General features: G+C 41.6%; 1 protein-coding gene across 1 annotated transcript in view; it reads right to left on the bottom strand.

Moving 5' to 3' along the window:
- LOC122560789 (uncharacterized protein C7orf50 homolog) overlaps positions 1 to 11,054 on the bottom strand; it is a 403,958-nt gene extending 392,904 nt beyond the window's left edge. The window contains exon 1 of the mRNA XM_043711883.1: positions 10,871 to 11,054. Within this exon, the coding sequence (XP_043567818.1) occupies positions 10,871 to 10,987 (117 nt within the window). The 5' untranslated portion in view covers positions 10,988 to 11,054. The remainder of the gene's footprint in view (positions 1 to 10,870) is intronic.
- Between the last annotated feature and the right edge of the window lie 1,175 nt (positions 11,055 to 12,229).

A 12,229-nucleotide genomic window follows, 5' to 3' on the forward strand; every position in this document is an offset into this window, starting at 1 on the left:
CATTTATGTAAATGACAAAAAGTAGAGGGCCAAGCACCGATCCTTGTGGCACTCCACTGGTCACAGGCCTCCAGTCTGAAAAACAACCCTCCACCACCACCCTCTGCCTTTTACCTTTGAGCCAGTTCTGTATCCAAATGGCTACTTCTCCCTGTATTCCGTGAGATCTAACTTTGCTAATCAGTTTCCCATGAGAAACCTTGTCAAACGCCTTACTGAAGTCATATAGATCATATCTACTGCTCTGCCCTCAATCGTCTTTGTTACTTCTTCAAAAAACTCAATCAAGTTTGCGAGACATGATTTCCCATGCACAAAGCCATGTTGACTCTCCCGAATCAGTCCTTGCCTTTCCAAGTACATGTACATCCTGTCCCTCAGGATTCCCTCCAACAACCTGCCCACCACAGAGGTCAGGCTCACCGGTCTATAGTTCCCTGGCTTGTCTTTACCGCCCTTCTTAAACAGTGGCACCACATTTGCCAAGTTAAGGTAAATGTTCTTAATTGTCTTAGAGCATCCTGTTATCACTTGGTGAGCACAGATGTTTTTATCTTCTGCCTACCTTGGGTTCCCCCCTTTTTCTAAGCCTCCCAGCCTGTCTATTTTCTAGTGTGCAACAAATGTGTTCTATAATTCAAAATTACATTTTAGTCTAAATATTTAAAGACAAGTTTTAAGGCTATAGATTTTCTCAGCAATGCCAGTGAATGTCATGGGGAGACTGTCAGATCTTCTCTTATTGGGAAAGGCCATTGTGTGGTACTTGCAGGATGCGAATATTATTTATCACTTATCAGCCTCAGCCTGGGAGTATCTTCACTTCTTATATTATATTGAAGGGAAGGAGCAACTCAGTCTGTCGAGCCCAGGAGCCGAAGATACTACTGCAACATTGCACTGTGAACAATATGTTTAACCTCCAAAGACCACAACCATCTTCTTTTGTGATTGATATGAATTTAACCAGTCAAGACTTTTCTCCAAGTCCCACTAGCTTTAATTTTACTGGAGGCCGCACCCAGGCTTGCTGTCAAGAATAGTCATTGTCACCACACCTCTGGGGTTTAGCTCTTTTGTCCATGTTAGAACCAAGGCTGTAATGAGGTCAAAAGCAGAGAGGCCCAAAGTGAGTCATGATTTAGAGCAGACTATCGCTGGATTGGAAATATCCTACAATCAGGTGGACAGTACATGTGAGGAATTTTTCATATTAGTAGAAATATGCCAAGAATGTAGCCATATGAAAATAAGGAGCAGCTAATTCTGGAACATGGGTAATCAGCCAGGCCTCCAGTCTGAAAAACAACCCTCCACCACCACCCTCTGCCTTTTACCTTTGAGCCAGTTCTGTATCCAAATGGCTAGTTCTCCCTGTATACTTGTATATGTTTGACCCGATGAGTGAAACTTCATTGGCTCCAGAGCCGATTCTGAAGACTCCCAGAGCCACTGCACCTATCTATATACAGTACTATTGTGAGGCAGGAAGTGTCCAAAGCTAATGATGGTGAAAGAGTTCACGAGGTTGGCTGTGAGATATGACCTAGTGAGTAAAACTATGCCTACTTCTATAATGTCAGGCTTTGCTCGACTGATCTGTAAAGTAATTAATCAAATGTGCCAGAAGTATCCAGATGTCAGCAAGGAGGGCTTCACACAGCTGACCTGAAAAACTTTGTTTCACACCTTTCTATACTAATCTGATGAGCCATCTTTACCCAGTTTGGCCCCAAGTGCAACCTGCAGAGAGTGGAGTGTGACACTTTGGTCAGTGGGAATTAGATGAAATAGAGAAGGAAGTTGTTTTTCTGCTGCCTTCTTTGCCTAATGACATTTTCAGATCAGTGGGGGCAGGAGCAGACCAAAGCCCAAGGGCTCAGAGATTATCAAATGATTAACTGAAAATTAGCAGGGATAAGTCAAACTCAGAGAATAAAAGTAGACTAAATTTAAGGTAAATGAAGTATCTTTACGATTAAGTTAAAAAATCACACAACACCAGGTTGTAGTCCAACAGGTTTAATTGGAAGCACTAGCTTTCGGAGCACTGCTCCTTCATCAGACAACCACCTGATGAAGGAGCAGCGCTCTGAAAGCTAGTGCTTCCAATTAAACCTGTTGGACTACAACCTGGTGTTGTGTGATTCATAACTTTGTACACCCCAGTCCAACACCAGCATCTCCAAATCTTTATGATTAAGTAATTAGAAAGGTGTGCAAGTAAGACCAAGTTAGTGCAAGATTAAGATATAGCAGATGAGGTCAACAGAATGGAATACGTGACCTATTACATATGGGAAGTCACAGACCCTGCTGTCATCCAAGGTATGTGCAGAAAGTTTTCTTAACTGCAGAAATCTGGGTCCGTGTTTTGTAGCTTAAGCAGTGGCTGAAGACACTGTTGAACACACCCAAAATTGAGTGTTAGATGGATAGCACGTTCAGAGAGGTGGTTACACTGCAACTCCAGCCACTGGAGGAAAGAAGGAAATTGGTGACCAAACAGTCAAAGAGAATCCCCAGGCAAGTAATACAGGAGTCCCCTATGGTCCCTCTCACAAATCGGTTTTCCATTTGGAATCCTGATGAGGGGACCGATTCCTCAAGGGAACACAGACAAAGCCAAGCTTCTGGCACCACAAGCAGCCTGATTGCACAGAAGCAGAGGAAAAAGAAAACAGGAGTAATAGTGATAGGGTATTCATTAGTCTGAGGCACTGATAGATGTTTCTGCAGCTAGAAGCATGACTTCAGGATCGTGTGTTGCCTCCCTGGTCCCAGGATCAGTGATGTCACTGAGTGGCTGCAGGGCATCCTGAAAAGCAGGGTAACAAGACAGAAGTCATGGTACACATTGATACCAATGACATAGGTCAAATGGGTGATGAGGTCCTACATCAAGAATTGAGGGAGTTAGGCAGTAGACTAAACAGCATGATCTCAAACAGTTGTGATTTCTGGCTTACACTCAGTGCCACATGTTAGCAAGTACAGAAATAAGGGAACAGGGCAGATGAATGTGAGGCTCAAGAGTTAGTGCAGGAGAGAATGTTTTAAATTCTTGGACCACTCCTACAGTTTCAGGGGAAGCTAGAACCTGTAAGGAAGGGACGGTCTGGACCTGAACGAAAATGGGACCAACATTCTTGCAGGTTTGTTTGCTAGTGCTGTTCGGAAGAATTTATACAGTACTAATTTGGCAGTGGGAAGGAAAACAGTGTTGGCACAGTAGGAATCAGCGTACTTTAGCAAAGAAACCAAGGCACAGGGAGTCCAGCCATGTTAATTTCTAAGGCGTAAGGTGACACTGGATGACCTCTATTTAATGTGAGGAGTATTATAGGTAAAACAGATTAGTTAAAGGCATGAGTTAACACAGGGAATTGCGAAGTTGCTGCAATCACAGAGATGCAGTTGAGGAAAGAGTAAAACAGGCAACTCAACATTTCAGCAAAAAAATGGGTTTTGAATTGGGAGAATACAGATTTTATTCAAATAAACAGGAAATTGTTCTTTCAGCACCATCTAGTGACGAACTGAAGAACCGCAACAGCCAATCTTCATAATACAGCATGTCGAGATGCCAGTGGTTGGACTGTGGTGGACAAAGTTAAAAATCACACAACACCAGGTTATAGTCCAACAGGTTTATTTGGAAGCACTAACTTTTAGAATGCTGCATGGAGGGCTGTATTTGTGGTAGAGGGGTGATTGTGCTTATGGGGTCAATCAAGTGGATCCTTAGTCCTGTATGGTGTCAAGTTTCTTGGATGTTACTGGAGCTGTGCTCATCCAGTCAAGTGAAGATTATTCTATCACACTCCTGACTTGTGCCTTGTGGATGGTGGACAGCCTTTGAAGTGTCAGGAGGTCAGCTACTAGCTGTGGAATTCCTGGCTTCTGACCGGTTCTTGTAGCCATACATTTATATGGCTAGTCCAGTTCAGTCACCAGTTGTCTCCAAGGTGTTTAAAGGTAGGAATGCTGGAAAGAAATCAGCGATTGTAAAGCCATTGAATGACAAAGGGCAGTAATTAGATTTTTTCTTGTTGGAAACAGTCATTGCCTAGTATATTTTTTGCATGAATGTTTCTTGCCAATTGTCAGACCAAGCTTCAATGTTGTCCAGGTATTACTGCTTTTGGACATGAACCACTTCAGTTTCTGAGGAGTCACACAAAGTGCTGAACATTATGCAGTCATTAGCATACATCTGACTTTATGATGGACAGAAGGTCATTGATGAAGTAGCTGAAAATGGTTGTGCCTAGAACACTAACATTGAGAAACTTCTGCAGAGAACTTCTGAAGCTGATACAACTGAACACTCCAACAACTACAATCTTGATATGACTCCAACCTGTGAAGACATTCTCCCCTCCACCCAATACCCATCAATTCTAGTTTTTTTGTCACGCTCCTTGATGCCCACCTCAGTCATATATACAAATATATGATGTCAAAGTTAGTTATTCTTACCTCATGTTACATAATGATACATATTTTCACAATGCTTTCAATAATATTTTATTTTTCCGAGTATAAACTCACTGCCAGTTAATAACTGAAAGACAGCCTTTATTATATTCACCATGGAGTGATATCAGTATTAAAGAACAATGATTATGGAAACAACAGAGGGCTAAAAAGGTTTCTGTTTTAAATTCCGACATATTAGATTCCCTGTCACATTAAAAGTACCATACTTAGAGGGAAAGTTGAGAGACATGATCAGTTTATATTTCTCCATTGGTGGTTTTGCTGCACAAACAGTGTTGCCATGATCAGGATAAATGTGCCATTCTAAATGCCTCTACAGTTGCCTCAGCAGCTAATCCATACTAGAAAACAATAGAGTTTTCACATTTGCTGTCTTTGTGTCAATACCCATGCACCAGGTGCTACAGAACAAATGACAATCAGGGTTATGAAATGTACTTTTCCAAAAACTCCAGAGGTCTGCCACAGGACGTGTTGATTAATTTGCAGTTTGTAAGCATGACAATTATAGATGAAGAGAATGTCACGGCAAAAAACAAGGGTGTTCACTGTATCAAAGCTGTCCATTGTGTTTTCCTATAAATGTCATCTAGTCTTCTGTCAAGCTTCTGCTGCCCTGTGCCTTTTACTATTCGAATCGTAGAGATGTACAGCACGAAATAGACCCTTCAGTCCAACTCGCCCATGCTGACCAGATTATCCTAACCTAATCTTGTCCCATTTGCCAGCACTTGGCCCATATCCCTCTAAACACTTCCTATTCATATGCCCATCCAGATGTCTTTTAAATATTGCAATTGTACCAGTCTCCACCACTTCCTCTGGCAGCTCATTCCATACATGCACCACCCTCTGTGTGAAAAACTTGCTCCTTAGAATCCTTTTAAATTTTTCCCCTCTCATGCTAAGCCTACGTCCTCTAGTTCTGGACTCCCCCATTCCAGGGAAAAGGCCTTGTCTATCTACCTTATCCATGCACCTTATGATTTTATGAACCTTTATAAGGTCTACCTCTCAGCCTACAATAATCCAGGGAAAACAGCCCCAGCCTCTCCCTTTAGCTCAAAATCTCCAATGCTGGCAACACTCTTGGAAATCTTTTCTGAACCCTTTCAAGTTTCACAACATCATTCCAATAGAAGGGAGACCAGAACTGCACACAATATTCTAAAAGTGTCCTAAGCAATATCCTGTACAGCTGCAATATGACCTCCCAACTCCTATATTCAATGCTCTGACCAATAAAAGAAAGCAAACCAAATGCCTTGTTCATTATCCTATCTACCTGTAACTCCACTTTTAAGGGACTATGAACCTGCACTCCAAGGTTTCTTTGTTCAGCAATACACAGCAAGACCTTACCATTAAGTGTATAAGTCCTGCTCTGATTTGCTTTTCCAAAATGCAGCACCTCCCATTTATCTAAATTAAACTCCATCAGCCTTCTCAGCCCATTGACCCATCTGATCAAGATCCCATTGTACTGAGGTAACCTTCTTCGCTGTCCACTACACCTCCAGTTTTGGTGTCATCTGCAAACTTACGAACTGTACTTCCAATGTTCACATCCAAATCATTTATATAAATGACAAAATGCAGTGGACCCAGCACCAATTCTTGTGGCACGTCAGTGGCCACAGACCTCCAGTCTGAAAGGGAGCCCTGCACCACCATCTTCTATTTTCAACCTTTGAGGGAGTTCGGTATCCAAATGGCTAGTTCTCCCTGTATTCCATGAGATCTAACCTTACTAACCAGTATCCCATGAGGAACCTTGTCGAAGCCTTACTGAAGTTCATACAGATCACATCTACCACTCTGCCCTTATCAATCCTCTTTGTTACTTTTTCAAAAAACTCAATCAAGTTCATGAAACATGACTTCCGACACATAAAACCATGGTGACTCTCCAGAATCAGTCCTTGCCTTTCCAAATACACTTAAACCCTGTCCCTCAGGATTCTGTCCAACAACTTGCCCACCACCGATGTCAAACTCACCAGTCTATAGTTCCCTGACTTGTCCTTACCACCTTTCTTAATAGTGGCACCACGTTAGCCAACCTCCAGTCATCCGACACCACACCTGTGACTATCAATGATGCAAATATCTCAGCAAAGGGCCCAGGAATCACTTCCCTAGCTTCCCACAGACTTCTAGGATACACCTGATCAGGTACTAGGGATTTATCCACCCTTATGCATTTAAGATATCCAGCACCACCTCCTCTGTAATCTGGGCATTTTTCAAGATATCACATTTATTTCCCCACATTCTATATCTTATATGTCCTTCTCCACAGTAAACACTGTGCATAATACTCATTTAGTATCTCCCCCATCTCCTGAGGTTCCACACATAGGCTGCCTTGCTGATTTTGAGGTGCCCTATTCTCTCCCTAGGTACCCTTTTGTCCTTAATGCATTTGTGGAATCCCTTTGGATTCTCCTTAATTCTATTTGCCAAAGCTAACTCATGTCCCCATTTTGCCCTCCTGATTTCCCTCTTAAATATACTCCTCCTGCCTTTATACTCTTCTAAGGATTCACTCAATCTCTGCTGTCAATATCTGACATGTGCTTCCTTCTTTTTCTTAACAAAACCTCAATTTCTCCAGTCATCCAGCATTCCCTATATCTACCAGCCTTGCTCTTCACCCTAAAAGGAACATATTGTGTCTGGACTCTTGTTACCTCATTTTTGAATCTTCCTTGAAAATCACTTTCTAAAGGACAACCAGGATGGGCAGTAAAATATTGGTCTTACTAGCAAAACATACATCCCATAAACACATTAAATAAATAAAGTACCGAATTTGAGAGACTTTTGTAGGAAAAATGCAGGAATTCTTTCTTAAAAGCTGAAGTTTTACTTTCAAAAATGTGTTCATAGGTACATGTGTTGTTGGAAAAGCCAACATTTCTTTCCATCTAGGACTGCCCTTAAAATGTTGATGCCGCGACACCTTAACAACTCAGTGGCTTCTTAGGCCATTTCAGAGGGCAGTTAAGAGCTAATCTCATTACTACAGTGCTCAAGTTGCACAGAGATCAGGATAAGGACAGAAGATTTGCTTCATGGAAAGAATGTTGGGTAACCAGATGTGTTTTACAACAATTTGGTGGTTTCATGACCATCATGGTATGGTTTGGTGCTGGCTTTTTATTCTGAATGTTTAGTTAATTATCTTAAAGTAACATCTCTAGCTTCCATGGTGTGATGTGAATTCAGATCTTCAGATCATTAGTCAGCATTATTAACTCAACGATACAAACATGGCCTACTATTCCCAAAACCCGGTTCAGTGACTGAGACCTCCACATTTAATCACCTCCATGCAAAAATAATTAGTTCAGAGTTACAAGTTTATGGGCCATTATGACTTACCTTGAACAAACATATTATGAATGAACTGCATTCACTCGAAGTTCCTGAATCCAATAACACTTGGATCTGATTATTGTAAAAAATATGACAGACTGGAGAGCCTTTTGTCTTTACTTAACCAAATCTAAGCATTTTCTCTTGATGTATGAGATGTTAGCTAGACTAAAACTGGAAAATTCAGACCAATTTCTATTAACTTCTGTCACTTAAGAGTGGATATGTGCTTTTGTAAAGCAAATCAACAACCTAATCGAAGAGTGTTACATGTTAAATTCCAACAAATGTCCTCCCCTAGGAAAAAGATTTGGAAGGTCCAAAGGATTTTCAAACTGTAACTCAACTACTTATACATCCTTTGAGGGCAATGGTTATGTTATTTCAACATTGCAGCTGGAAATTTCTGGCATGTGAAATTGAATTATAGAGTCATGTCAGTGCATAAATGGAATCATTATCATCACATTGGGCTAATTTATTTCAAGTGTTGATGTTACAATTTAAGCACTTTCCTTGGAAGCTCAATGATTAAAACCTCATTTCCACACTTGGTGAGAATAGGTGGCCAAAGGGACACCAAAATCAAGAACAGACTCTTTGATTTGCAGCGTTGAATTCACTTAAACAGCTAAAAAGATATGTACGGCAGCCCGAAAGCTTTCAGATCACTTGGAAGCCATTGCTAAAAGTCACTGCAGTCGGAATTGGAGACTATGGCACAATAAGGTTGTAAGTGTAATTAAGTCCTTATATTAGTTCTTGGAAACCATAGGATTTCCTGTGAAAGTTGTCCATTACTTGAAACTTGACTAACATTTTATTAAAGTTTTACAACTTTGTTGATTGCATTGTTATTTTCATTGCTGGCCCAAATTTCTCACTGATTGACTTAGGAATTAAACCCTGAGCTACTCCAACATGTGAACCTATCACATGGATCTGACAATACCTGAAGGCATATCCCAACTGTGGAGCGATACATGACTTACCAACAACATAACATCAAACTTCTAAATTATAGGAAGCAAAAGCTTGGTAGAGGCTGAATTTTTCAATGAGCATGCATAAGAGTGACATCAACAGAAACACAACATATATTTAGTTTTTCCATCAACCAGGTGGCCAACCTGAATATAAACCTAATTTGATAATAAAATCTATCTGGACCTGTCCATGAAAACTGGGATTCCATTTGGCCACTATGAAGTGTGTAATTTATCATAAATGAGGATAGCCTATTTATTTACACAAGCAAAGAAAACAAGTTGTCAAAAGTTGGGTATCGATGTCCTTCCTAAGGATTGGGGTTACTGATGGAATTTAATACACTATACCAGGTAATTTACCAGTTTTGAGTGTTCTGGTAAGTGTCCTGGTAAGTGTCCTCTGCTTACACAAGAATCATCCAACCCATTAAATTCTTATTTAGTGGCAATGACCTAATCTAAATAGTGCTTCTCTAAATATCAGCAACGGTGGTCAATCATGACCAACTGTCTGGAGTATGACGCACTTGCCTGGTTTATGCATTGGATTACTCAACCTACCACACAGCAAAGTGATTTTAAAAATATTCCATTTCACTAAAGATTCACACCACTGTAAAATCAAGCCTTACTCCTGGGCTTAAGCACATAACTTAGATGGGTAATTCAGTGAGGGAGACCTGTCTCATCAGAAATGTCTTTTAGCTGATATACCAAAACAATCTGTTCCAGTAATGCCGCCAAAACAAAATGGCACTATCCAAACTAAGTGGACAGTGGGAACACATGTATGTTGTCACTATACTTCCCATAAATATTGTTACTGCATTTCACACTCGTGAATTACATATTCCACAAGCTCAAAGTACAAGTACCTTTTACAGAAAAACTTTACCTTCTATGGATCAAATTTGATCTTATCCACAAAACGGACTTGGACAAAGTGCCATCAGATGAATGATGAATCTCTTCTCTTTTGAGAAAGGCACTAGAAACAATGCACAGTGAATCAAGTGCTTCTAGACTCTGAACAGGTTGGAAACATTCTGCCAACAAGCTAAAGAGTGCAGGCTAAAAAGTATGAATCAAATTTATTAAAGAATAAAGTTATTTAAGATCTGCAGAATTGGGGGCAAACCAAATTGTAACATATCACAACTTACACCACCTGCTATAAAATAACTCAGTATTTTTCAGTGACAATGGTCAAGTAAAGGACAGATTTAAAAGTCACTTAATGGATCATATGCTCCCTCCAAAAGGCAGGGAATGGAATTTCGCTACAAACTGATATAAGTACAGTATGCAATAGTGACCATTATATAAAATTGATCCTGGCAGTTCTACATTTACAGAATTGTGGTTTGACTTCAGCATTCTTTTCACTCTTCAAGCCAGGAAAAGGCATTCAGAAAGTTTGTGGCTCATCTAGATCATGGAGAAATTAGCCTCAGAGAAAATCAGGCAGTAATCTTAATATGGTCACCGTTGTGAGAATAAAAAATGTTACTGTTACTGTTATTTGTATCAAGGTATAGTGAAAAGTGTTGTCTTAAGTCCTTTAAGGTAGGTTGTACTATACAAGTAGATCAGGGTAACAGAGCAGCGTGCAGGATACGATGTTACAGCTGCCAAGAAGGTGCAGAGCAATCATCATCAACATTAAAGAGGACAAATCAAAGGTCTGGTAACAGCGGGGAAAAAAGCTGTTGTCGAATCTGTTCGAATGTGCATACAAACTTTTATATCTTCTGCTGGACGGAATAAAGTGGGAGTATAAACTGAAGTATGCACGAAATAGAGGGTGGAAATACAGCAAAAATATAAAATCCTTCTGATGCGTGACATCTCCCCACCCTCAAAGGCCAACATAAAGATACCAAAAATAATGACCCTGCTACTGAGCAGCAGGGCTTTCACTGACAGAAGGACCCGCGTTCATGGGGACCCCAGAGGCTCGAGGCCGCCTCGGCTTGGGCTGGCCTTCTACCACTCACCTGGTCTCTGCTCCTTTTCTTTCTTTTCGCCTTGGCTGCATCCGGCTGCATCTCAGAAGTTGGCTCCTCTCCTTGTGAGTCCTGGGTGTCCGACCTACTTCTCTTCCCTTTAGCCATGGCACGGAATGGGTGTTGGTGTTTCTTTTCTCCACTGCCGTCCCCCTCTCACACGGAGATGCACGCGGTTGAGCGTTTGAACCCAACTGAAATTCTGCAGCTGACAGCTCCGGCACGAACACACGTGGGCTCTCAGATCAACCGAACGCGACTGCCGCGGCTCGCCCACCTCCTGCGCGACAGCATTGGCCCAATCTCTTCATCTCGCCTCTCTACTGGCTCTGGGTGCCGTCCGTCAAATGGCCGCCCCAGCAGCAACAGCACGTTTGGTTGACGTTCCAAGCACCTGCGCATGCGCTTCCCCGATGCTCTGGCTGGAAATCTCAGTGCATATAAATCTCTGTGCTCAGGGTGAATTAAAGTTGCTTTAAATGTTCCTCTCCCCCAGCCCAAGATCCAGGATATCTGAAAGATGGCTAGAGTGGCTACGTTTTCTGAACCGAATCTAAGGGCAGGTGGAAGCAGAAGTGGCTACTCAGAAAATACAGGGAGAAAGTGAGGACTGCAGATGCTGGAGATCAGAGCTGAAAATGTGTTGCTGGAAAAGCGCAGCAGGTCAGGCAGCATCCAAGGAACAGGAGAATCGACGTTTCGGGCAAGGGCTTATGTGCTTTTCCAGCAACACATTTTCAACTCAAAAATACAGCAGAGTATGCTTTAACATAAAGTCACGAAGATGTATAGCACGGAAATAGACCCTTCGGTCCAACTCATCCATTCCGAACAGATATCCAAAATCAATCTACTGTAATTCCATTTGCCAGCACTTAGTCCATGTCCCTGTAAACCCCTCCTATTCATATAACCATCCAGATGCCTTTTAAATGTTGAGTGTGTGGTGCTGGAAAAGCACAGCAGATCATGAGACAAAACGTTGAGTGTGGTGTTTTTCCAGCACCAAACTCTCCACTCTAATTTCCAGCATCTGCAGTCCTCACTTTTGCCTTTTAAATGTCATTGTACCAGTCTCCTCCACTTCTTCTGGCAGCTCATTCCATACATGCACCACCTCTGTGTGAAGAAGTCTCCCCTTAGGTTCCTTTACATCTTTCCTTTCTCACCTTAAACCTATGCCCTCAGGTTCTGGACTCCCCCACCCCAGGGAAAAGTCCTTGTCTATTTACTCTATCCATGTCCCTTATGATTTTATAAACCTTTGTAAGGTCACTCCTCAGCCCCCAATGCTCCAGGGAAAACAGCCCCACCCTATTTAGCCTCTCAATATAGCTCAAAACTTCCAAC

This window comes from Chiloscyllium plagiosum, chromosome 21 (genome assembly GCF_004010195.1).
Source record: "Chiloscyllium plagiosum isolate BGI_BamShark_2017 chromosome 21, ASM401019v2, whole genome shotgun sequence".
Taxonomy (NCBI): Eukaryota; Metazoa; Chordata; class Chondrichthyes; order Orectolobiformes; family Hemiscylliidae; genus Chiloscyllium; species Chiloscyllium plagiosum.